Source organism: Acomys russatus, chromosome 14 (genome assembly GCF_903995435.1).
Source record: "Acomys russatus chromosome 14, mAcoRus1.1, whole genome shotgun sequence".
Taxonomy (NCBI): Eukaryota; Metazoa; Chordata; class Mammalia; order Rodentia; family Muridae; genus Acomys; species Acomys russatus.
Window position 1 is genome coordinate 46,701,228 of NC_067150.1, and position 25,174 is coordinate 46,726,401.

At 47.1% G+C, this 25,174-nt stretch overlaps 2 protein-coding genes across 2 annotated transcripts in view; one reads left to right on the forward strand and one right to left on the reverse strand.

The window, feature by feature from the left end:
- Window positions 1-3,512, forward strand: part of Tmem266 (transmembrane protein 266) — a 116,972-nt gene extending 113,460 nt beyond the window's left edge. Inside the window, exons 10-11 of the mRNA XM_051156487.1 lie at window positions 575-637; window positions 2,344-3,512. Of these exons, the coding sequence (XP_051012444.1) occupies window positions 575-637; window positions 2,344-2,936 (656 nt within the window). The 3' untranslated portion in view covers window positions 2,937-3,512. The remainder of the gene's footprint in view (window positions 1-574; window positions 638-2,343) is intronic.
- A 13,057-nt stretch (window positions 3,513-16,569) lies between these two features.
- Etfa (electron transfer flavoprotein subunit alpha) overlaps window positions 16,570-25,174 on the reverse strand; it is a 63,902-nt gene continuing 55,297 nt past the window's right edge. The window contains exons 11-12 of the mRNA XM_051156488.1: window positions 22,710-22,790; window positions 16,570-16,875 (exon numbers count right to left, since the gene is read on the reverse strand). Of these exons, the coding sequence (XP_051012445.1) occupies window positions 16,837-16,875; window positions 22,710-22,790 (120 nt within the window). The 3' untranslated portion in view covers window positions 16,570-16,836. The remainder of the gene's footprint in view (window positions 16,876-22,709; window positions 22,791-25,174) is intronic.

Consider the following 25,174-nt stretch of genomic DNA (forward strand, 5'->3'; position numbering starts at 1 on the left):
AAAAGAGGCCAAGAAAGCTTTTAAGATCCAGGCCTCTACCACTCAGCCACTAGAAGGTGGAATGGCTTCAGCAGCCAACTCAGGTGTGTCTCAGAAGATAGCCTCAAAAAGCATTGAGTCTGTCACCTGCAGACCTCAGCCGGCAGATAAACCAGAGGGTGTGGTGGTCCTTGAGGTCTCCGCAACCTCCTATAGGCGTGTATCGAAGGGCTTCTGTGTGTCTGGCTGCACTCTAAGAATCTGACCTGTTGGGGCTGGAGAGATGGCTCAGTGGTTAAGAGCACTGCCTGCTCTTTGAAAGGACCTGGGTTCAATTCCTAGCACCCACATGGCAGCTCACAATTGTCTGTAACTCCAAGATCTGGCACCCTCACATCAACACACATAAATTAAAATTAAATAAAAACATTAAAAAAAAAAAAGAATCTGACCTGCCTCTTAGCTCTCTGTCATCTTTACAATAACTGGGGAGCGTAGCCATTACTATCCTTAAGGTGGCTCAGAGGGCAACTTGGCTAAAACATGGCAGGTAACACACCGTCACGTGCCACCTTTTCTGTCCCCATCTCTGTAGAAGCCATGGTGAAAGATGACATGAACAGCTACATCAGCCAGTACTACAACGGGCCCAGCAGTGGTAAGTCTGGGTTGGGACTGTTTGCATGCCCTATGCAGGCCCCCGGATACCTGTGACTCCAGCAAGCCCTAAACCCCAGGATAGGTACAGTCTGGCCTGGCTTCAGGTAGCAAGGCCTAGTGTTACAAGCTTGTAGACTGTGATGGTGGAGCTCAGGGCTGAAACACTTAGAGCTTTAAGCCTCAGCAGATGGGTTAGTTGAAACTCGGATGCCCCCGGGCTTAGCCTATAGGTGCCAAGGTCAGGGCAATCTGGTCTCTGTCCCAAGAGAGTTGAGTATGGACTCCTACAGAGGGAAGGGTTTGTAATCCAGAGCTCAAGTCATCTCCCAACTGGACACATGCTCAGGTGGCCTCCCGTGGAAAGCTTTGGGTGGTCCCAGCATGATTTATGCTTCCTTAATTGAAATCCTAGGGGATGGTTAGTGTGTTTTCTTTAGGGGAAAGATTAATTTTATACCCAGACCTCTTAGCATAATGTTCAGCCAAAATCTTATACCTTGAGCTTGGATTTTACAGTCCTTGAAATTCTTGCAATCTATAGGTATAGAAAATACATGCTATGTACCATATATTTGATTGGTTTTCTTCTCTGTTGTTTAACTCCCTGGAGTCACTTCTCTCTTTCCTGCTTTCTCCTAGTCTCATCCAAACTGCTGGCTCTCTATCTCTGACTCCCTCCTCAGTGTAGCTCTGTACCCAGGGAACTTCACCATCACCCTAATGCCCCTCATAAAGAAAGAGCTGCTTACTGTTGACTGCCCTGAAGCTAGTCAGAATGTGCCCCTCTCATCCCAGCCCAGCCCATCTAAAACTCCCAACAGTGTGACAAGGTGGATCCCAGAGGTCCTTTGGCTAGCCAGCTGGTAAACTCCAGTCTCCATGAGCGCCTGTCTTAAAAAAAATAAGGTAGCGGGTATTAGAGGAAGGCATCCAACTCGACCTCTGGCCTCTTCACATACATGGGCATGTGCTCCTGTGCTCTTGGGCAAGCACATGTACCAATATCAACAATAATAATAATAACTCAGTGGCTCAAGAGAACCCCAGTTCCTTTTCCTGGGACAAGCTTTCTGGGTTGATTGGGATGGATTAGGTTAATCTATTGTGGAGATGTTTCTGTCTCTTTATTTACACAAAGTTCCCACAGCAGCTGTGTGAGGTCCTCGTCCCCGTCTGTCTGTCTCCAGCACTCAGAATACAGCAGTTGCCACTGACTGAGCACAACGTGGGCCTCGAGGGCAAAGCATTAGCTGAGTTCTAAAGTGTCCATCCGCTGGGAAGTGTTGTGGAGCCCTCTTCACGGGTGACTGAAGAGTGTCACACGTCTGCACTTCAGCTCACCAAGGAACATTCCCCCCTCAGTTCAGGCAGTGATAGTGACCTGGGTTCTCGAAGGCCTCTTTTCACCATGGCTGCTTCCAAGGCCTGGCCACAGGTCTGTTGCCCAGCTCCACACCAGGCTTCAAAGTCCAGCTGGGTGGGCAGAGGTGAAGTGTGATCGTTACAACCTTTCTTAGCCAGGCAGTGGTGGCACACACCTTTAATCCCAACACTTGGGAGGCAAAGGCAGGTGGAGCTCTGTGAGTATGTATGTGTGTGTATGTATGTATACATACATATATTTGTTTTATAGAATATAATGAATAATGTATATTAAAATATATATATATATATATATATATATATATTTTATCTTTCTTGCAGACAGTGGGGCCCCAGAACCAGCAGTGTGTGTGGTCACTACAGCTGCCATAGACATCCACCAGCCCAACATGGCCTCAGACCTGTTCTCAGTCGACCTGCCTCTGAAACTCACTGGCAACAGTACCTGTACCCGTGCCACCTCGGAGACCACGTCCCATTCCACCTGTGGCTCAGTCACCAGGGCGCAGAGCGCCAGCAGCCAGACACTGGGCTCCTCCACAGACTGTAGCACCCCCCGAGAAGAGCAGTCCTCTAAGCCTGGACCTTCTACCCTGCCACTGCTACTGCCCCCTCAGCAGCAGGTGGCAGAGGCCACAGTCCAGGACCTGAGGTCCTCTGTGTCAAAAGACCCCTGCTCATCCCATAAGGCCTTGGACCCAGCACCCCTGGCCCAGCCTACCCCAGCAGGCTCAGCCCAGACCAGCCCTGAGCTGGAGCAAAGGGTCAGTCTGTTCAACCAGGAGAACCAGGGGGCCCTCGCTGTCCTTCAGATTAAGCCTGTCGTCCACTTGCAGCCCACTGCTGGCCTGGAGGAGAGGTTCAGATCTTTGGAATCCAAAGAGCCAGCGTTGCATAGGGTTCCTGAGGCCTAGAGAGAAAGCCTACAGCTTGTTGAGTGGAAAGAGGGAGACAGCCATCTTGAAGCTCTTTCAGGACCCTAGAGGCTACCCAGGGCCAAACACGGGGCTCAGGATCCCACCTGGCCTCCCTCAGGGTGCTGTCTGCCTCCAGGGAGGTGATGCCAGGCAGAGGCCACATGCCTCAGACCTCAAAGTCCAGAGCTGGGGCCTCCTCTTGCCCTACTCAGGAGAGGGTGGTGCTCCTGGCTGGGGTTTTCGGGTTTTGTTTGTTTGTTTTTTAAACCATTTTTTTTTTTTTTAAAACAAAAACCAGCCTATGGCCCAGCTTCAGCAGGGTAGAGTGTCGGGGCCAACTCAGCCTATTCCGTTGCCTTTGTTCCTGATGCCCAGCCCGGATCCTCGGGAACAGCACTGTGAGCAGGGGCTGCCCGGCCCCACCCCAAGCCGTCTTTTCAGGGATGCTGTGGGAGCCGACACAATCACAGAAGAGACCAGGTCTGAGCCTGTCTCAACTGTCCTCTCATTTCAGCATGGACATTTCCAAGTCATCACAGGCCATTGAGGGGATTGATCTGGAGGCGGGAGGGGTCTGGGAGGGAAGGGGCAGCCATTTTACAACCCTGGCTTTAATTTAAAAAAAAAAAAAAAAAAAAAAACTGCACTGAGACTTCTGGGTGGCAGAGGCTTCTGTTTGCTCTCCAGTGTCTAGAGTGGCTCAGAGTCAGCCAGGTACACACTTAACCTACGCCGCTCCATCTCCTCTCTGGCAAGGGGAGAGTCCTGAACCTATCGGTGTCAGCCAGAAAGTGCTTTCCCTCCCCTCCTCTCTCTCCAGCAGGCTGGAGCCCACAGCTGTACCTCCCCAGCAGCTATTGGACCAGAGCACCAACAGGGGTGGGCATAGGGCTCAAACTCAAACTTAGTCCGGAGCTAAGTTCAACATCTTGTCCATAATAATGGTTTCAGCCCTTGTTTTGCCATCTGCCCAATTACAAGCAGGTATGACATCACCGGCTCCCTGCCCACCCCTGGTCATTTTCCAAGTTACCTGACCCCCAACTCAAATCCCAGCCTTGGTGAGGCCCATGCCTGCCTGCCAGTGGGGCTGGGCTGCAGCTGGCTCAGCCTGAACCTAACTTCTCTTCTAGCTTTCTCTTCTCCATCACATCCTCCTGGCTGCTCTCATTTCTCCTGCTCAACATCTTTCAGAGTTTGGTGTGCATGACCACCATGTTGCCTCTTGTGTATGGGGTAGGGCAGAGCAGTAAGGTTTGCTGTTTTAAGGGTTCCTATTCCTCCGGCGACTAGAGGAAGGAGCATCACTGCCATAGTGAAGTAGCTCACGTCTTTCAAATCTTTCTCCCCTTCACCCTCTATAGGTGATCGCAGGGTCAGTGTGCGGCCCGCCCTGGCTGTAGTAGGCCGGTGTCCTCCAGTTCCTGGGGCCTATTGAGTTAGCCCTGGTAGGGCAGCAGTCCCCTTGTGTGACCAGCAGCTGCTCCTTTGCCTACTTCTTAAGTTATTAGACCTAAGTTCTGCTTAGAGGCTCAGGGCACAGGGCCACACTGGAAAGGTAGTTGGAAAGGAGGGAACAGGCTTGGGTACTTCACAGGGCTCTAGGGTCCACTCCCTACCCTCACCACCACCCCGCCCTTCCCCATCCTAGGAGCACGTGGCCCCATGCCAGCTCATCATTTCTCCTCAGAGTCTTGTGGGAATAAGACACTGCCATCTCACAGAGCCCACTTTTGCCTTCCTTATTTACCTATGTTCCTCTAATGCTCCTTCATTCTCGCCTTTCTGAGATTGACAGTGACTGCTGTTGGGGGAGGGCCAATGCGGGCTACTTGCTTCCTGCTCAGAGGGGGTGGAGTCTAGGGGCTGTTGCTACAGGAGAGGAGAGGCTTTTATGATGTAGATTCCTGAGGGCGGTTCAGGGCGCGCACCGGGGGTGGGGGGGTGGGGAGGGGTGGGGGAGGGGGGTCAGTAAACTTCTGCCAGGCAGTGCATCTAGCCCTCCTCAGACCATCTGTTGTTGGAGCAGAGGGTTGAAGGAGGGAGAGGAGGAAGTTAGAGGCCACTACAGTCCACCCAGGAAAGTCCCACATAGTAACTAGCAATCAGCCCCAGGCTGGTCTCCAGAGTGATGCGCCCAGAATCTGCTTTTAGATGCTTTGGTAGCTGTCAGCGAAGCCTAATCTCAGTCTGAGGTCCCTCCCAGGTGCCTTCTGGAGAGAGACAGAAGAAACGATCTAACTACCATTCGAGTTTTAGTTTAAACAATAGTGGGCCTACATCTCTTAGCTGCAGGTTGGCCTGGATTAAACCAAGATCATGTCTGAAAATAACAGTCGCAGGCCTTTACTCTTTGGGTGTTTCATTGTCCTCCATTCTCCCTCAGTGTCAGAAGGCCAGCCTGACTCCGGAAAGGGGCCTGGAAGACACTTTGATACAAAAACACTTGGGTCTTATAGTTAGGGAACTATTGCTGTGATGAAATACCATGGCCAAAGCAACCTAGGAAAGACTCACACTGCCACCATCACCGTTAGTCATCGAGGGACGTTAGACAGGAACTCAAACAGGGCAGGAACCTGGAGGCGGGAGCTGATGCAGAGGCCATGGAGAGGCGCTGCTTAGGGGCTTGCTCAGCACACTCTCCTATAGAACCCAGGACCACCATCTCAGGGGTGGCCCCACCCACCATGGGCTGGGTCCTGCCCCATCAACAACTAATTAATAAAACACCTTACACCTGGATATTATGGAGGCATTTTCTCAATTGAGGTTCCCTCCGTTCAAGTAACTTCAGCTTGTGTCAAGCTGACACAAAACTGTCAGCTCAGGTCTAAAGTAGAAGGGCTAAATCCTACCTCCAGACCCAGGTTCTTAGCTCAAACAGCGCATGGCAATTTATACATAGAGAGCATTTGTTTACACCAGACAGGAGACTTGATGCTGAGGCCAGTGATGACTGGCTGGACCCAGGGCACCTGTCTTCCTTATAACCTGTGCTGATTTATCCAGGTGAGTTCTTTTTGTTGTTGTCTTTTTTTTTTTTTTTTTTTTTTTTTTTGAGACAGCGTTTCTCTGTGTGGCCTTGGCTGTCCTGAACTCACTTTGTAGACCAGGCTGGCCTCGAACTCACATCCATCCGCTTGCCTCTGCCTCCCGAGTGCTGGGATTAAAGGCGTGCGCCACCACGCCCAGCCATCTCCTACATTGCGCATTAGGAATAGGAACCTACATGCTTTCCCGTTAGGATCCTTAAGCTTTGTAAGTTCATCGGTGAGTGGTAGAGGGCAACCACAATTAAGAAGAGTCAAGACAAACCTGTCTTTAGCAGTGCCTAAACCAAGACCGGCCCTAGCTGGGCTTGGAGGGACCAACCACGTGCAAGCCCGTATCCACAGTCAGCTTGTATGTGCCCACAAATGGAGACAGACAGTCTGAAAAGCTCTCTGTTTTTCTTTATCTGCTACTGAGAAGCTCTGTAGCTTCTGACTTCCCACTGTATCCTGCAAGGGAAACATCCCAGGGGATAGTGGGGCTTCCATACCTACTCATGGCTCAGGCTCTGCCATGTCCCAGTTTCCTCCTTTAGTCTTCCTTATGGTCGTACTGACTCAGGCCCAGGCCCACACAAGGGCCATTGTCAATGTAAGCCACACAGAAGCTGCACTGCTGAATACCCTGGGCACACACTATATGACAGGCATTTCTCAGCTCCAGCCTCACATGATCCCTAACCCAAGGTCTCGACCTTTAACTCACCCAAGGTTAAAAGAACTGGAAGGCGGAGCCAGATGCAGAAAGGAATCAGGCAGACCCCCATCCCATCAGCCCATCGCACAAATTGCCAAAGGAGAATACCTGGGCGAATCCAGGAGCCTTTATCCGCCTCATGCCGTGGCCCCACCCACCTACCAGTTCTCCAGGTGTTAGGCATTTGTAGGAGCCCCAGAGCCAGGCCTGTTTTCAGCAGCAGCTGGCAGGCAGGGTTGTCCTTCCTCACAGGCTTGCCTCTGCTGCTCTGCATCCCTCTGTGGTTCCTGTATGCACAGGCCGGAGGCCTTTCAGGGAGACCGCTGGCTCTGCAGGCTTCACACCTGTGACTTGGTTCCAAGTCTAATGCCACCCAAAGTGAAACAGCTTTATTAGTCCTCTCAGACCGTCCAGCACGGTTCCAGACGTGTGCTGGGCTTGCATTTAGGCCAGTGCTGCCCTGCCCGTTGGTATCCACCTTCCCTAGTACACTCCCAGAGAGGGTGGGTCCTCTCTCTAAAAGTCCCCTCTGTTGCTTTGGGGTGCCGCTCTGGGACTGCGTCTTTTACTGACAACACTTGGCGGGAAAATGTGACGCCCTTATCAAACACAGGGACCTACAACAACATATCAAGCTCCACTCAACAAGAAACTGGTGGTTGTAGCACTCAACCCACGCTCACAGCTGTGGGCAACTCCCACCCTGTCGTTTACTCCTTACATGGTTACTTATCCACTAATAGTTCCCACTAAAGGCCACTTTATTTTTTTTTTTTTTAATCCTCTAGTTTATGACAAGCCTGTGTGCAGAAAAATCAGGCATTCTTTTTTTGAGTCCCACTGGTCAGAGAAACCCCAGTGGGTTGGGCCACAGTGAACGGGACCTCTGCTGATGAGCTCTCTGTACATAAAAGGATTCTGTCATCCCCTCTCCTCAGCACCCTCTGAAGATCTATCAAGATGGGCACGGATAGCATGTTCTCTCCTTTCTCCTTAGCAACCGTGAAAGGAGGGGTGGCTCTTCAATACTCTGTGACCTTAATGAATCCCTAATCTGGTATGATCTTTCATTCGAAAATACCTCTGGAGTAAATGTTTCCGTTGACTCCTTCCTCTCAGGTCTGTAATATGTAAGCAAGCATGCTGAGCGCCCAGAGAGGTTGAATACCGAATGCTCTTTTCCCTCAGTCTGTTTATGTCACACGCGTTTAGAAAGTGAAATAAATAAAACAGGAATGGCCAGGGCATGGTGGGACAGAAGCCAAAGCTGGCTACAAAGAGTGAAGAACAGGAGGAAGAACACGCACTGGGGCCTGGGCAGAGCGCTCCTCTTGCGCCTCCCACTCACCATGCTGGCTCTTCTCCGCCTCTCGCTGACACCGGTACCTGGGAAACTGCTGCTGGGGCGAAGGGTCCCAGACATACATTTTGTTAAGTCAGTCCTTTAAGTGCTACTGAGAGCAGACAGAAGAGCAAGCTATGAGGAGGAAAAGGAACAACTTTGCCCCTTCAGGATAGGAAGGCCCACACTAGACATGTGAGCGGGCCCTGGCTCCTTCCCTTTCCTCTGGCGGGCCTGTTTAGGTATCCATCCTGCATTCCCCATGATCTCCATCCATTTTTCCTCCCAATGTCTTCTGGAAAAAGCAGCTACCACCTCGGGAAGCCTGCTTGCATTTCGTCTACCTGTGTCTACCTCTGAGCAAGAGGGTGGCAAAGGCATCCAAGGGCATCCAGCTGGCATGTGTTGGGTATGACCAGGCCGGCCACAGGGAGGCTTTTGTGAAGATAGCAGTCTCAGAGGTGGATTGGGTCACTAGTCAGCACAGTAAAGCCTCCATTTCTCGGGCCCTTCCACACTTCAGCAACCCTGTGAAGCAGGCTGAAGTCCAGATTAAATGTCTTCAGGTCAACATTAGCAGGAGGGACATCTGGTGCCAGCCTGGGCACTGGTGTTCCCCGACTTCAGAGCACTTGGAGGTGGGGGGGGGGCTGTCATTCCTGTCTTCTGCTTCGTGATGGGCAAGATGACACTACAGGACCTGTCATCTTTAGGGCAGGAGCCTACATGGTCAGTAACCAATAACCTACCTCCACGGACAGAAACCAGCCACCTTCTTCAGCCAGCCACCACTCTATTGAGCTCTGTGGTCCCCAGTTCTGAGCTAGTGCAGCTGATCAAGTAGATCAGCTGGGGCCCGGGCCAGATGAGCACTGCAGACCCACTGCCCGCCAGCATCCGCCTCTACTGTGAACCTCAGCTCCAGCAATGAAGCGCAGGACAGTGGACAATGAAAGAAACCTTTATAGGGAGATTTTTTTTAAAAGAATAAGACAATCAAGCAAGGCATGGTGGTGCACACCTGAAATCCCAGCCCTTGAGAGGTAGGCAGATCTCTGTGAGTTTGAGGCCAGTCTGGTCTACAAAGCGAGTCCAGGATAGCCAAGGCTGCAAAGAGAAATCCTGACTCAGAGTTGGGGGTGGGGGGTGGGGTGGGGGTGCAGAGCAGGAAAAAGACTATCACTTTTTATGGAGTAGTTTTGGCATAACTTCAAAATCGAACCACTTCTAGAAAACAAGAGCAGGGAACTATGGATTCTCTCTCCTAACTGAGAGCCAGCCATCAGACCATTTGAGCAAACGGAATGTCAGGTGGCGATGTCGAAACAGCCCTGCAGCAGAGGCACCACACGTATGGAATGCAGAGGCCTGCATGAGCAGGGGGAAGCCTAGTGTTAGGAAGAGCATTGGATAGAGCCATGTGGGGATATATACAAAAGATCAGTGTGGGGCGGGTCGCTGAATGCCAGTTTGAGGTGACGTTCATGCTTTGGGAATATGCCACAGAAAGGCCTGCAGCAGAACCTCATGGCTGCAGTGAAATGATTGTCCAGAGAGGGACCAGTCAGTACAGAGGCAGGCAAGATGAAGAACGCGGGGCCTATGAGGGTGAAAACAGGTCTGCGCATCCCTGCGTGCACAGGGAAGGGGAGGAGTACGGCAGAGAGTTGAGAAGCCAAGGTCTAGGGTGTCTGAGACTTTGGAACGTGTAGGTGGCGGTCTTCAGAAACATGAGTATACACAGGACACTAGACAGCATTACAGTTCCTTCCTGAGTCCTCTCAGGAGAGAGGGCGAAGGCTAGGCCTCAGTTACACTCCATCACAGAAAGGCCTTGAGGCAGATACTTGAGGCCTGTGATAAAAGCTCTGGCTTTCATGGCCCCCCAGAGTGCTATGGGGGGCTGGCTGTGGAGGTGGGAGGACCAGCTCAGAAAAGCTCACTCTGGGGTCCCAAGGGAGACTCTCATAGAAGAGGGGGCAATTGTTGCCTGCTGTGGGAGTAAGCAGGTGATGACAGAAATAGCTATGATTATTTTCTAAGGGGACAGGTGCTTTTGACAATCTCCCCTCCTTGCCCCAGCCCTGCAAAGTAGATTCTACTTCCTTTGCTTTGCAGGGGGGGAAAAAAAAATACAGGCACAGCATGATGAGATTACACACCATTACACACCACTTACTAGTAACATGAAGTGGCAGGACTCAAACACAGGACTGCCGGTGAGAAGCCATGTGGGCAGTGGGAAAGCAAACCAGGCACCAAGGGGAAAGCTGAAGACACGCAGAAATCCGGACTCTACCCCTCCTCACGCCTCTGCAGTCTGCAGTGCCCTAAAGGGCTGGCCTCCTTGCTCAGCCTTACCTTTGGAGTCTTGAGAACTTTGGGACCATCCTGACAAGCTGAATCCAACAAACAGTAAGGACAGCAAGGCTCAGAGGCAGCAGCGTATGGGCAGCCTGCAGCCCTGGCTGGAAGCCACCCAGGGCTGGGAGCCGTAAGGCCTTCTCTGCATGGCATGCACGATCAACCCTCCTGAGCCTCACAGCAAAGATTCAAACCCAGAGCCTAACGTTTCAGGTCAAGTCATACAGATGGGGAGAAGAGGACAATAGTCCACAGACCCTGTGTGGCCAGAGGCTGGCATGGGGCATCCATTCCCTCCATAGCTTAGAAAGTGCCCTTTTACCCCAAGACTACCCCGAGTTCTTAGGACTAAAGAGAGACCCTAGAATTGGGTATACTTTTCCTGAGATGCCCAGATGAGAGGTCCAAGTTCACAGTACCCTGAACCCTACCTACGGCTTGTATAAGCTGCTGAACAAAGACTCCCAACTCTGGGTATCTGAACTGATATCTCAGAGCTGGATTAAGGTCTACTCATCCCTGTCCACCCCAACTCCAGGTGCCGCTATCCCTGCCAGTGTGCTAGGCCTGCGGGTCTGGATCCCTAGACCAGCCCTGTTTTCTGTCTTGCTTTGTGACTCCAAGAACACCTCTGAGCTCCTCCCTCCCTAGCAGAAAAATATTGAGTCCTGTGTGCCCCACCCTTGAGGGTTGCTGGGATAACTAATGACATAATGGAAGGGAAAGCCCTTTGAGAATGTTTCAAGGGAAACACAAGCTGAAGGCTCCCTTATTAATAATAGATGCCTGGGGTGTGTTTCTGCCAGCCAGCGCACGCTCAGCACTTCTGGGGCGGATGCCCAGGAGATGCTTTGTTATTTCATTTGCTGCCACTGATAGTTCAGAGTGGGGAGGGAGGTGGTGGGACTGACAGGTACCCTGCCCTAGCTCCAACAGCCAGCTCCTGCACTCTGCCTGCTGGCACACATCCTCAGGTTTCCTTGCAAACAATGTCTCAGAGTCACCCAGTTTCACACAGGAGGGACCTGCCTTTTCTTTCTCCGATACTGGCTCTAAACCTACCCCTCAGATATTGAGGAGATCATTGTTTTTCAGATTTTTCTTTTCTGGGCTTTATTGCTCCAAAGTTTGTTTTTGTCTCCTGATGCATAGTTAATTTAATTATCCAAAGAAAACGATGGAACACTTGCTACTAATTTATTACCAGCTACCAAGGACACAGCACTGACATAATTTCATACAGAGCCTCAGGCTGCAGCATAAGGGAGCAGGCTGCCTACTCACCCTGAACAACCAAATGAAATTGACTACCCAGGAGGTCAGCCAGGACATTAAACAATGTGATGAGTGTGGCAGAACCCCGTGCCTGAGATTTACAGCGCACCTTTCACCCCACACTCCAGGAGCTTCCCCAACATCAATTAGGCCTCATAACTAGGAGGACTCACCTCCGCCTACACTGCTTAAAGAAGGCGCATGGACTGTGGTTCCTGGTTGGGACAGTGCCACAGGAGAAAGCAGGCTGGAGCCATGCTGCAGCACAACATCCCGCCCCCGATTCCTGTGCAAAGCACAGAGGGACAGCAGCCTACAAGAGGTCAGCTTGTTCCTGGCAACCTCCATGCTTGTTCACGCTGGCTCTTCTGCTTAGGATGCACTCCCTCTTCTTTCAGCCATCCCTCTACACCTGGCCAGCTGCCACATCTTTCCTCTACTCCAGATCACCCCAGCTGGGGCTTGGGTGAGGGAGGGCCTTGGTTGTTTATAAAGTTACTACTAGTCCCCAGGCAGGCTGTAAGCTCTGTCAGCTTTTGTCTTCTCATCTGTAGGATGGGGATTCAGGAGACTTTAATGGCACCATGCATCTAAAGGTCTCAGCTCAGCATCTTGGGCATACGAAACTCTCATAAGTTACTGTCTTTACCCATATAGTCTGAGATCTGTCTACACATCCACAGGTTAAGACATAAAGAGTCACTCTTTATGTAAGCAGTCAAGTCACCATCTTGCAGATGATGAAAATTGTCTAAATGGGGAAGGAAACCAGTCACAGTGGGCCATGTCTGTCGTTCTGGCACTCAAGCTGAGGCAGAGGATAGCCATGTATGTGAGCTATATAGTAAGTTCCAGGGCAGCCTTGGCTACAGAGTGAGTCAGTGTCTCAAATAATGATAATTTATTCACATTTATATAATATAAATAACAATAGCTAATTATTTATTATTAAAGACAATTAAAAGAAGAGAAAAATAAATAGACACCTTTTAACTAGGGTCTAGCCCAGCTGTCCAGGTGATCAGCCTAAATGTCCCCAGGTGGCCCAACACAGGGACAACAGCAGAAACTTCTAGAAAGCCCAGAGGGAATCAGCATCTGTACAACTAACTGCCTGGCCCATGTGACTAGTTGTGGGAGGTAATGACAGTGATGCCCCACAGGCTGAATCTGCCAGGGCCTCCATCCTACTAGACTGGATGACACAGAGAACAAGTGCCAGCCCCCTTGAGAGGAAGCTCCAGTTCCACCACTGCCTCTTGCTACTACTGACAGGCTTGCAGCTCTGAAGCTATGCACACAGAAGAGAGTCCTAGGGGAGCTGGGAGTGATGAGGAAACAGCATAGAGAGAAAACAAGAGTCCTGGAGGATGGGGCTGGAGAGATGGCTCACTTAAGAGCACTGCCTGCTCTTCCCAGCACCCACATGGCAGCTCACAACTGTCTGTAACTCCAAGATCTGACACCCCTACACCAAGGCACATTTAAAATTAAATAAAATATTAAAAAAAAAAGAGTCCTGGAGGAGCAGAGGCTGGCATGGGTCCCATATGTCACTGGCCACGCACGTCTCCGGCCATGCAGAAGGCAGCAGCAGTGAGGCAGCTACACTAGCGACCATCCAGTATGCAATCAATTCTTAGTAAGCTATATTTGCCAAAAATTCTGGTTTATGTTCCAGTTCTCCTACTTGCTTTGTGACCTGGGGCAAATTCCTGTGCATCCGATCTCCTGAATTGCTCTCCTCCTCACTAACAGGGTGCTGTGCACCAGCATTTTAAAAGCCAAGGTTATCAGCAAGTCTTCTTCATCCAGGCTCCAGAGTCCCCCGAATCTAGGGTTACACGAAATCCTGACAGTATACCCCCTTCTATGCTCTTTTTACAGGATTATCAGTCTCCTTCCAGCTAACTGTATCCATCTGGCACAGTCAATAGGGTTCTCTGGGTCTCCCACTTTCTCCAGCTCACTTTTATGTCCACCAAAACAAAACCCCTAGTCAGAGGCGGCATGAAACGTAGCCATACTGAGCATTCCTTTCAGAATGAGAACATAAGGTGCATTTACGGCTGGGGTTTCCAGCCCTCCAGCCGGCGCAGACACACCCAGGCTCTGGCGGCAACCCGGCTCCCCTGCTACCCTGGGAGGAAAAGCTTGCTCTCTGCCAGCCTCACCCACAGCACTGGACCCATTTACACAGTCTCTGGGGACCCATTTTGTAGCCAAAGAGTTTTCAGCTAAACCCATTCAGGGCACGAAGCCAGAGGACTCCTGTAACCTCCTCCAAATGGCTTTCATCTTTTCTCCCACCCTCCACCCCCCATCATCGTGAATATACCACCAGGTCTGGCTAGTCCTCTAGATAGGTCATAGGCCTTCCACAAAGAACTCAGTGGCTTTCCATTGCCAACACTTGCTCAGGTGGCAGGGCCTCAAGTCATGCAACTTTTAAAAAAAATGTTTATTATGTATATAGTGTTATGCCTGCATGTATGCCGGAAGAGGTTATCAGATCTCACAGATGGTTGTGAGCCACCATGTGGTTGCCAGGGACCAGCCTGGGAGAATTCCAGCGGAGCAAAGTTTGAGAAACACTGGCTTAGGAGGGAAAGGGCCTCCTAAACTTGTCAATGACCCCTACAAACAGGCTTCCCCAAACTCCACGTTTCTGCCCCTTACCACCTTAACTATCCACATGAACTCTGAGCTCAGTTTCCTCTTCAGCCCTCCACGCTAACGCAAAGGCCCCAGCCCCTCAAGAATCCTGGTCCTGGTATAGCTATGTGAATTTGGGAAAGTTATATAACCTCGTAGAAGTGATAACTATTGCTGTAAACCAACCAATGCAGAATAATTTACGCATCATTATGAGAACGGAGGGATAAGAGACAGTGCCTGGCTATATGGACAGGGAGTACTATATAGGCCTGCAGAACACCTACCTATGTGACAGCGGTCCTGTAAGATTGCAATGTTGCTGCCAATTTCCTGGTGTGTGGTAGTACCATGGCATAACATATTAACCACACATGTGTGGGATAGGTGTAAATGAGTTGAACTGTGCTGCTGGTCACAGGAACACATATACATACTATGAACACTCAGTGGGTGTAGAGTTGGCTGGCCCATCTAGGACTGTATACTCAATGACATCTGGAGATCAAAACAGACACCTGGCGAGTGACTTGATTATGCTACATGCGATCGTGATGGTGATGAGCTGCATCTAGTAAACACTGGTTCTTGGAGCTGCAACAGGGCAGCTATGACAGGGGGAATCAAGTGGGAGGAAGGCTCATCAGTTCAACTCAGAAGAAAGGTGTAACTGGGGTGCTGATCAGCATATCTCAATGGGAGTGCCCCTACAGCCATCACATCTGCCACTGCTCCTGTCCCTGCAGCAGGGGTGGGAGGTAAATGGAGACCCCTTAAAAGGCACCTCAGAGAAAAAAGATGCAGCAGTCACAGTGATGAAGTGACTGAAGCCATGTACACTCAGGCAATTCAAGTTACGGTTTCCTCTCCTCTGTGCCCCACTGTTTCAACTGGGGCAACCAGAGCAGAACCAGATGACCCCATAGCTCTGGCACTCCAGGGTCCCATGGGACTAATGTGTTCATGACTTGTGACGAGCTCTCAACTTTACTGCTGTCCTCTCACCTCACTAAACAGCTGAAATGTCACAGCTTCCAAAAGTGCTTCGTCACAAGTGACTGAGTCAAAATAGGCTCAATCAGGCGGCAGCAGCAGCAGCAGCAGCAGCAGCACACGGGGTGTAGAGGTCGCACCGCCCTTGTCTCACGGTTCATTTCCTATCTCTTCCTTGTGGTGCTGCATGGTCAATCCACAGTGCCACCTCAGCTTGAAGGTGTGTTTCCAGTTGACAGCTCTTCCTCTTCCTCCTCCTCTTCTTCTTTTTTCTTTTCTTTTCTTTTTTTCTAGACAGGATTTGTTTGTGTAGCCCTGGTTGTCCTGGAACTTGCTCTGTAGACCAGGTTGGCCTTGAACACACAGAGATCCACCTGCCTCTGCTTCCCGAATGCTGGGATTAAAGGCTTATGACACCACTGCCTGGCCGTTGGCAGTTCTTCTACTTTGCAGATGACTCATATGGCCCTAGACATTTGCCCATGACTTCTCGCAGGCCTAGGCGTAGCCTTGCCTGCCTGTCTCAGATCTGCACTTATCCTGACTTGTTCTCTTGGAACATCAGGACCCTAGGGCAGAAGAGTGGAAGCAACGGCTGCATGTGTAGGAGCCTGGTTGCTTTTCTCCACATAGAGGGAACTACCAGGAGAGTAAAGGAAAGGGCAGAGCATTGCCTGAGCAGAATGTCAAACTACCTGCATAAAAGGTTATACTGCCTCAGAGTGGTCCCTCCTCCTCCACTCCCCATCCTTAGCAGACACCAACTCCTATAAACTGACAAACCCCTAAAGCAGACGATGGAAATTTAAGTTAAACCAACCAAATACTTTCAGCATGGTTAGGTTTAAGTCAGGCTTACTTCATCACACTATTTTTCTGAAGACGAGAGTGTTTCTGGAACATGCACCCTTTGTGGTCAAGTTTCTGTAGCTCTGATTTGCCAGTCTAGCCCCTATCTCTTGGGATACACCATTCAATAATTTTACTAGGGTGACTAGGCTATGAGGATTTTCATGCCTACAGTTTTGCCTAAAACAAAGAACATCCATGAAGACAAGAGAAGAAATGAGCGATGGTGCCATGATGGTGAAGGGAGGACGATCTGAGACAGGGTCTCACTATGCAGCCCTGTTCATCCAGAGACTTGCTATGTAAACTAGGCTGGCTTCACAAAACTCCGCTTGCCTCCAGGGTGCTGGAATTAGAGATGAATACCACCACACTTGGCTAGAAGTGGATTTTTATTTCCTTCAAATTTCTTCTTTATTTAAGAAGGTAGGCATGTTTTTGATAGTAATTTTAAAGGATGACAAAAAAATTTTACTATGTATTTTATTACAGAATTAGAAAATGCCAAAAAATAATTGTTTGGAACCACAAAAGATTAAAAAGGAATATAATAATTGATTGATCAAAAGGCATTTTAGCTGCTGTTAGCATATTTTCTTTCCCCAGATTATGAATTTCTACGATTTTAGCTGAATACTTTTGACAGTTTCCTTAAGATACGATTTTGATTTATTTTTTCTTCAATATTTCTGTCATTTCAGGAACCACCTACAAAACAAACAAACAAAAAACCAAAATAGTAATTAAGCATCTTGAACCCTCCCTGAAACAGGCCATTAGCTCTTGGGGAAGCCACAGAGGCTAAAATCGTGGCAGATTTCTTTTCAGCAACAAGTGCCATCCCTGCTCACTGGGTCTCTCCTCCCAACCCTAGTGAGACGGCAAACCCTCTGTGGGGATGGCTCACGAGGAACACCAGCTGTCATGGTCTAGAGCCGACTTATGCCCAGACGCCTTTTGACACAACCACAAACTCAGATGTCTCTGAACATGCCTCGTAGGAGGTTTGGTTCTTTTCTCCAGGGCTGAGAGCAGCAAGACCTTTTCACCTTTGTATTTCCTACCCGACATCCCTCCTACGTCCACTGTGCTCCTCACTTTCTTTCAAGTCCTCACACCAGTGTCACTGCTCAGAAGGACTACACTCCTCCAACACTAGCTTTCTCAGTCTTGCATTGCACACTTCATAAACATTTTGTTGGCTTTCTCGATATATGTTACTGTCACATGACAAGTCAAATGAACTGAACATTCAGGAGCATTGCTTTTCTTTAAAATGAAGATTTTGTGTCAATGCTGTGGCTGATCAGCAGACAGAAGAAACCACAGCAAACACAAATGACTGAGCAGACGCCCATTCTAAAACAAAATTAACTGTAACCTTTAGTCCTCATCAGGTCAGTGGCTGCAACTAGAGCACAATGCGTTCTGGCTTCCTGGACAGTAGAGGAGAGCGGAGAGTGGACTGTGGGATGCCACACACACATTCTCAACACTAGTTGGGCCATTTGTGTAAAATATCAATTACCCAGTCTGCAAAGGGCTGTGGGCTGCCCTAGATCACAAGATCTCTGCTGACTGTCGCACTGATGAATGCAACCTCTCAATTATTCAAGAGAGCTACATTTCCACCAGGTGGAAATAATGCGTTCCTACAAAATTTATTAAGGAAATTGTCGACATGTTGTTTCTTCCGAATGTCACTTTGTCTCCAGTCTATTAAAAGGCCTGTATTTACCATGGAGCCAGCAGGCATTCGCTCAGGGCAGCACTAAGTGCTGGCACCACTTCCCCTGGCTTTCCTCAGTGGAGGGACCATGAGCTCATGCCAGTCACAGGGTTGACATGCTGCTGGAGCCTCGTGTGGGACCAGCTTATTTCACGAAAAATATGCCTTAGCACAACATCTTTCCCAGGAGGTCAAACATTTAGAATATATAATTAAAAAAAAAAAACAACACTCTACAAAATGTCCCCTCACCCTATTCCCCACAATAGAGTCAAGGGAATTTTCTCTTGCCATTACTTATTCATCTTTAAAAAAATCAAACCAACAATAGACTTTATAAGGATTCTATATAGTCCTTTAGGAGAAGATGCTAAGTGTAAAGGCTGAAAGACCTGGATTCTTATTTTTATTTTCCTTTAGATATTGCAGAGGTAGCCAGCCCTATTCAGTAAGAGCAAATCAGAGAAGACGAATTTAAAAAGAAGGCTGTCTATTGTTATAAACATATGATTCATATGTTCCCCTTAGAGTTGGGAGAATGGAGAAGTTTCTGGGTAAGGGTGATGAAAATGTACTGGAATTAAGTGATGGCTGCACAGCTCTGTAGAGATGCTAAAAGTCAACAAACCGCACATTGAGTGTGTTAAAAAATTATTACACCTTATACAAGAATGTGGGAGAATGAGAGAAACAGCACCACACGCTCCAAATTTTTAAGTAAGGAGAGACCAGTGTAGCCTAGGAAAATTCAGAACATCATACTAGAGGAGAAATGAAATTTGGGAGACGGAAGGAGGGAAGGAAGAAGGGAGAGAGAGAGGGGATGAGGTGGAGAAGGGAAGCAACAGAGATAAATACTTCAGGTTCAAGAGGTAACAGAGAGTATCATGGCTGTGGTGGGAAGACTGGTGGCATAACAAATCTACCCCAGGGGCACACTACGGTCTCTTCAATAGATGGTGCAGAGCAAATGGATATCCACAGGAAAAGAATGAAGGTGGGTCTCTATTGCACACCAGATACAAAAATGTACTCAGAACAAATCAATGACTATAATACAGAAAGCCTAAGAGCGAATCTTCATTGCTTTAGATTGGCTCTCAGGTGCAATGAAAGGAAACAATAAGCAGACTGGGCTTCATTAAAATTACAAGTATTTGCACATCTGATATTATCAAAAAATTAAAATAAAGTCAGGCATGGTGACACCACCTTTTATCCCAGAACCTGGGGAGCAGAGGCACACAGATCTGAGTCCAAGCCCAGCCTGGTCTACATGGTGAGTTCCAGGCCAGCCAGAACTACAAAGTGAGACCCTGTCTCAAAACAAAACAACACAACAAAACTTTACTTAGTGGGAAGACATATTTGAAAACCATGTATTTGATAAGGGGTTTGTATTGAGTATAAACAAAAAGTCTTACAAGCCACCAAAAAGATAAACAACCTAACCAAAGTCTTTGGATATGGCTCAGCATCCAAGGAGAGCACTTCCCTAAAATGCATGAACACCAGTTTCTGCCTCCTGCACTGGAAAAAAAGAGAGGGGGGAGGGAGGGACCTGGACAGAAATGTTCAAGAAGCATATGTTTGAATGTCCTCAGCATCATTAGTTACTGGTAAAATATATTGCCAGTAGGAACATGAAATGGTATAACCTCTGTGAAAGCAGTCTAAAAGGTCTTCAAAAAGCTAAAATGGAATTATTACATGACTAGGCAATTCTGCTGTATGTGCATGCAAAGAAATGAGAGCAGAGATTTGAACATATACTTGAAGCCCAATGATTAACTATAGTGTATTAGGAAAAGTTTTCTTAGGTATAACACTTGAACCACAGGCAACAAAAGATTAAAAAAAAAAAAAACAGATAAGTAAAACTTAATCAAAATTTAAAATGTTTCTACCCTCATGAAAGTGAAAAGGCAACTCAGGATGAGAAAGCACACTGGAAACCACTCCTGATAAAGATCTTACTTCTAGCTCAAACACAACTCAAGAACAACCTTTAAAAACACAAGAGTCATTTCTACAGGGAAAATACATAAATGGCTAGTAAGAATTCAAAATAGTCAACATCATCAGCCACCAGGAAAATACAAATCAAAACTATCAGATGCCACTTCACACCCACAAGGACAAACAGTGACATGTGCTAGGGAGTGTCTGGAAGATTCAGAGCTCCACATCCTTCTGGTACGACTGCTATGAAAGCAAACTAACACAGACTCCTGCATCAACTCCACATTAAGAAAAGAACTCCAAAGAAATAAACACTAGTGTCTGTACAGAAATCTACACGCTGATGCTCATAGCATCAGTACTCACAATAACCAAAAAGCAGAAACTACTGGATGGCAAACAAATGTGGCACTTCAGTGATGGGTGCTGTGTGTCAAGAGAAAGAAATGAAGGACGATGGCATGGCTGAAGCATGGACAAGCTTGGGAAAAGCATCCAGAAAGATCACAATAGTAAGGGTTCCAGCTACACATAGAGGCCAGGAAGAGCAAATCTGCACACAGCACAGAGGCTGTGGGTACAGGGCTTCTCTGCAGTGGGACGGACTATAACTGCCATTAGGCTCACGGTACAGCAGCATGAACCGACTAACGATCAATGTATTATGTATTTATCTACACTTGTTTGTGTGTAAGTGTGTGGATGCATGCGCATGCATGATTACCTGTGAAGAGATCAGAAGACAACTTTGGGGGCAGGTGTATGACCTCTCATTCCACCATGGGAGTCCCAGAGATAAAGTTGTCAGGGATGGCAGTAAGTGGCCATAATTGCTGGCCCTAATCATGCATTTTGAAGATGTACTAAAAACTGTTTAAACTGTGCATCTGTGTGGGTTTGTGCATGTGAATGCAGGTGCCCATGGAGCCAGGAGCCAGTGCTGGACCCTGATGCAAATGTTGGGAACGAAACTCAGGTCCTCCACAGAGCAGTGTGTGCTGAGCCATCTCTTCAGTCCTGAGTGCTATGTTTTATAAGGGCAAACTTTACAGTATGAGCATTTTAAAAAAATTTTTTTTATTTTTAATTTTTTTTTCAGTATGAGCATTCTATTTCAATAAAATCATTAAATTAAAGAAGAGATCAGGTAGTGTTCAATGTCCTGTCATTCTAATACTTTTTGTATTAACCAGTTACTTATCTATTGGAACAGAAAATACAAACAGGTAGGCTAGTATTTGTTAGAGATTGCAGTAGATGCAGAGTAATCGCAATTTTCATTAGCATCTTTAAGGTAGGCAGTGGAATATTTACAGTACTTATGATGAAGGTAACATTCAGCAAGATTAATTTGGCTGAGATAATTTAACTGGTATGAAGACAGCAGAGAATTTAAATTAAAGCCTCTTGGTACACCATAGTAATTCCATTTTGTGTCCTAATTCAAAACTTTTGAAGGGTAAAGCTGCAAAGAGACAATAAATTTTTTCTTTTGTGAGGCTGGGAGTGTGGCTCAGGGTTAGAATACTTGTCTAGCACTTTTAAGACTCTGACTTTAATCCACAGCAACACGTGTGCACACGCACACCCTCTACCTTCTTTTCATATCAGCGCCTTCTTTCACCTAAACTCCCCTAACAGTTACAACCTAGGTCAAAAAGGAGCAGCTGACCTATATGAACTCTAAATTCTTGACCTAGAACCTCAGCATCTCTGAAGTACGGCTCTCTTCTTCCTAAGACAAGGCCCAGGCCCTTCAGAGGCTTCTCTGAGTAAAAGGATATAGGCGGAGAGAGGGCAGCCTCCTAGTTTTTCCATGCAGTCTGAACTAACAGTGAGTTCACTGAATTCTCCATCTAGTCTTCATGGCCCTGAGTCAGTCCTCATCTGTGAACTGCTCTGCCTCTTGTCCCAGGCTGCAGCCCCTCCAATGTGGCTCACGTTCCTCAGTGTAGTGTCATGGATTTCTATTCTAGCAAACCTGTTTCTCTTAGGGCTGAATGCTACCTTCAGAGTGTCAACTTCTGTAGAAGTGGCTCTGCACAGACAGGCCAGGGCAACGAGTGGAGGCTGGACCAACCATGAGCTCCATACCTTTAAAGTGGCCAAGTACATTTCAGGTGATCATCAACTATAATTTGCTAAATAAGTTTATATGACTAAAGTCATCTTTCTCATTGAGAAGGCAAACACACAGGAAATAGGAGGGTAAGAACGTTTACAAATGAAGTTTTTTTTTAAATGGGGAGGAACCCCATGTTTCCCTTAAACCTGTCACATGAGAAAGACCTTTCTTTGTTTTTGTTTGAGACAAGGGCTCTCTGTGTATCCTCCACTGGCCTTGAACTCACAGAGACCCGCCTGCTTCTGCCTCCCAGTTGCTGGGATTACAGGCGTGCGCCACCGCACCCAGCTAGACCTTAACTGTCCAACTCAGCAAGCAGAGCACTCTTGCTGAGCCAGCTAAACTGCACTGAGTGTCAACTCTTCCCCTGAGTGTCCTCAGCCATCCCTGAATGAAGCGCTTGATGCTCATTTCTTTAGCACATTTGCCAAATGTGGTCCTAAGTCCTACCTATGGTGTGACCTCACACTATGCTGATTTAGTATGTGATATGCCAAGAGCTCTGTGGATATTTTACAATCTGGATTTCTTTGAAAGAAGAAAGCTATGCTGCATAGTAAGTATACAGTATATATAGTAACTACATTTTAAGTAGGACAAATTATATAATATATTAATAACATACATACAGATGCCCAACACACATTTTTGTCTATCATTTCATCCTTGACAAAACCCATTGGCTGTCAATGCGGGTAACAGCAATCCCTCTCAAGACCAGCTTACCTTAAATAAATCTGCGACTATTCCATAATCTGCGACCTGGAAAATTGGAGCTTCTGGGTCTTTGTTAATAGCCACAATTGTCTGTGGAATGAAAACACACCGTTGGACTTCCACCAAGAAAACACACTACACTGTTTGGTGGTTCCATCTTAACCTCTCTCTTACAATATATTAATATTCTTTTTATTTTAATTGAAAAATAAAATCATTCATATTACATCTCAATTGCTATCCCATCCCATGCATCCTCCCATTCCTCCCTCCCTCCCACTTTCACCTCATTCCCCTTCCCTATGACTGTGACTGAAGGGGACCTCCTCCCCTTGATTATGATGCTAGGGTATCAAGTCTCTTCTTGGTAGCCTGCTATCCTTCCTCCGAGTGCCATCGGGCCTCCACATCAACGAGACATGGCCAAATACGGGGCACCAGAGTTCGTGTGAAAGTCAGTCCCCAGTTTCCATTTAACTGTGGAGAATGTCCTGTCCCTTGGCTAGATCTGGGTAGGGGTTTGATGATGACTGCACATATTGTCCTTGGTTGGTGCCATAGATCGAGCAGAACCCCTGGGCCCAGATCCGCCCATCATAGTGTTCTTCTTGTAGGTTTCTAGGACCCTCTGGAACCATCTATTTCCCTATCTCCTATATTTCTCTCACCTTTTTTAAAAAAAAAAGAATTTATTATTTATTTATTTATTATCATGTATACTAATATTCTTTAAATATCCACCAAACTAATTTGGAGCATCTATGCCAACATTATTAGAAGGTTTTGGGTTGTATTGTAGTAAAATATCTACCACTTAGCCCATCTTTGAGAAAAGAGTTTAAAATTATTAAAATTATTATCTTCTTAAAATTCTTTCTTAAGGGGAAAAATGATTGATTTTAGACAAAATAGTAACATATCTATACCCGAAATAATAGTGTTTCTCAACTTTTGTTTCCTAAATATTCTATTCTATTTATTATTCTAAAACCATCCTGGGTCTGTTCTGAGTATATAAAAACTAATTATCTTGCAAACCTGCTATTAAAGGGGAACATTTAAAAAAAATGTAAAAGTCCTTCTGTACTCATCAAATAAATGCAATAAAAGAAAACAAGTCACTGGGTCTCTTGTAAAAACTACCAAAGATTAGTCCTACAGACACATTCTTAAATATGAAAGCTGTGGTGGCTACTCACAGAGTAGCGAAAAGGTTTGACATTCCTATAGTTAAGTAAAGTTAGAACTGTGACTCATGTAGTATTATTTTAGCAGATAGTAGATTATAATAATCCAGATTGCTAGAGTAAAGTTTAATTTCTAACTACCTGTCACTGCATCTTGAGAAACACATTAGTATTATTTTGATGTACTCTAACCTAAAATAAAGGCTTCAGAGCATGTTTAATTCCTCTAATAGGATTCCCGAATGGGCTGGCAGAACATGCCAGAATAACTGATTTGGAGCTCAGCGAGCCTTGAAGATGACCAGCTCAGAGACAACCTATGAGTCTCACATGTGAGTCTCAAATGCAAACGCGCCAGGACAAGCACATGGCCCCACAGGCCCGGCTCTCACTGAGGCGCTTATCTTCTGGGAATGTGTGCCCGACCCACAGCTAGAAGCAAAGACACCGATGAGGGCTAACACTTGTCCTGGAAGCCACCTAGTCACACATTTGACAGTTTAACCACCTGACAGCTTTTTCATTCAACTACACAAAAGTTATCTTAAAAGAAAGAGCACTTAACAATGGGCTAGGAACCACAATGATATTAAAGAGAATGGATGGGTATACTTTTCTGGATTACTAAAAGTAGTATTCTTAAATTATCAATTGTAAAACTGCTATGATAAAGTCCTGTTTGCTCTCAACAGCTCCTTGTAAATTCAAGTTTTTCCTACTTTTTTAAATGAACACCCTGTATTCAACTACACTACTGACCTCTCACTATGCACACAGTCCAGTATATTGACTAATTTGCTGCAATAATCAAGTCTCATATTCACTATACTACACTACACACTAATGAAAGCTGCAGCTCAAGGCAGGCCCGCTGCACACACCTGTAGTCCCAGCACTCGGGAGGCAGAGGCAGGCAGATCTCTTTGAGTTTGAGGCAAGCCTGGTCTATAAAGCAAGTCCAGGACAGCCAAGGCTACATAAAACAAACAAACAAACAAACAAAAAACCAAAAAAAAACCTTGTCTTAAAAAACAAAAACAAAAACAAAAAGAAAACCCTGCAGCTCATAGACAATGCAATTATCAAATTTAAGTCATTCTACCAACTGATTTTAGAATTTAATCAAAATTACCAATAGAAATCATTGGCTCCCCACCCACATAAGACAGAGATAATGGTAGTTGAATATTTTTCTTTTCTTTTTTTTTTTTTGCGTGTGTGTGTGTGTGTGTGTGTGTGTGTGTGTGTGTGTGTGTGTGTGAGAGAGAGAGAGAGAGAGAGAGAGAG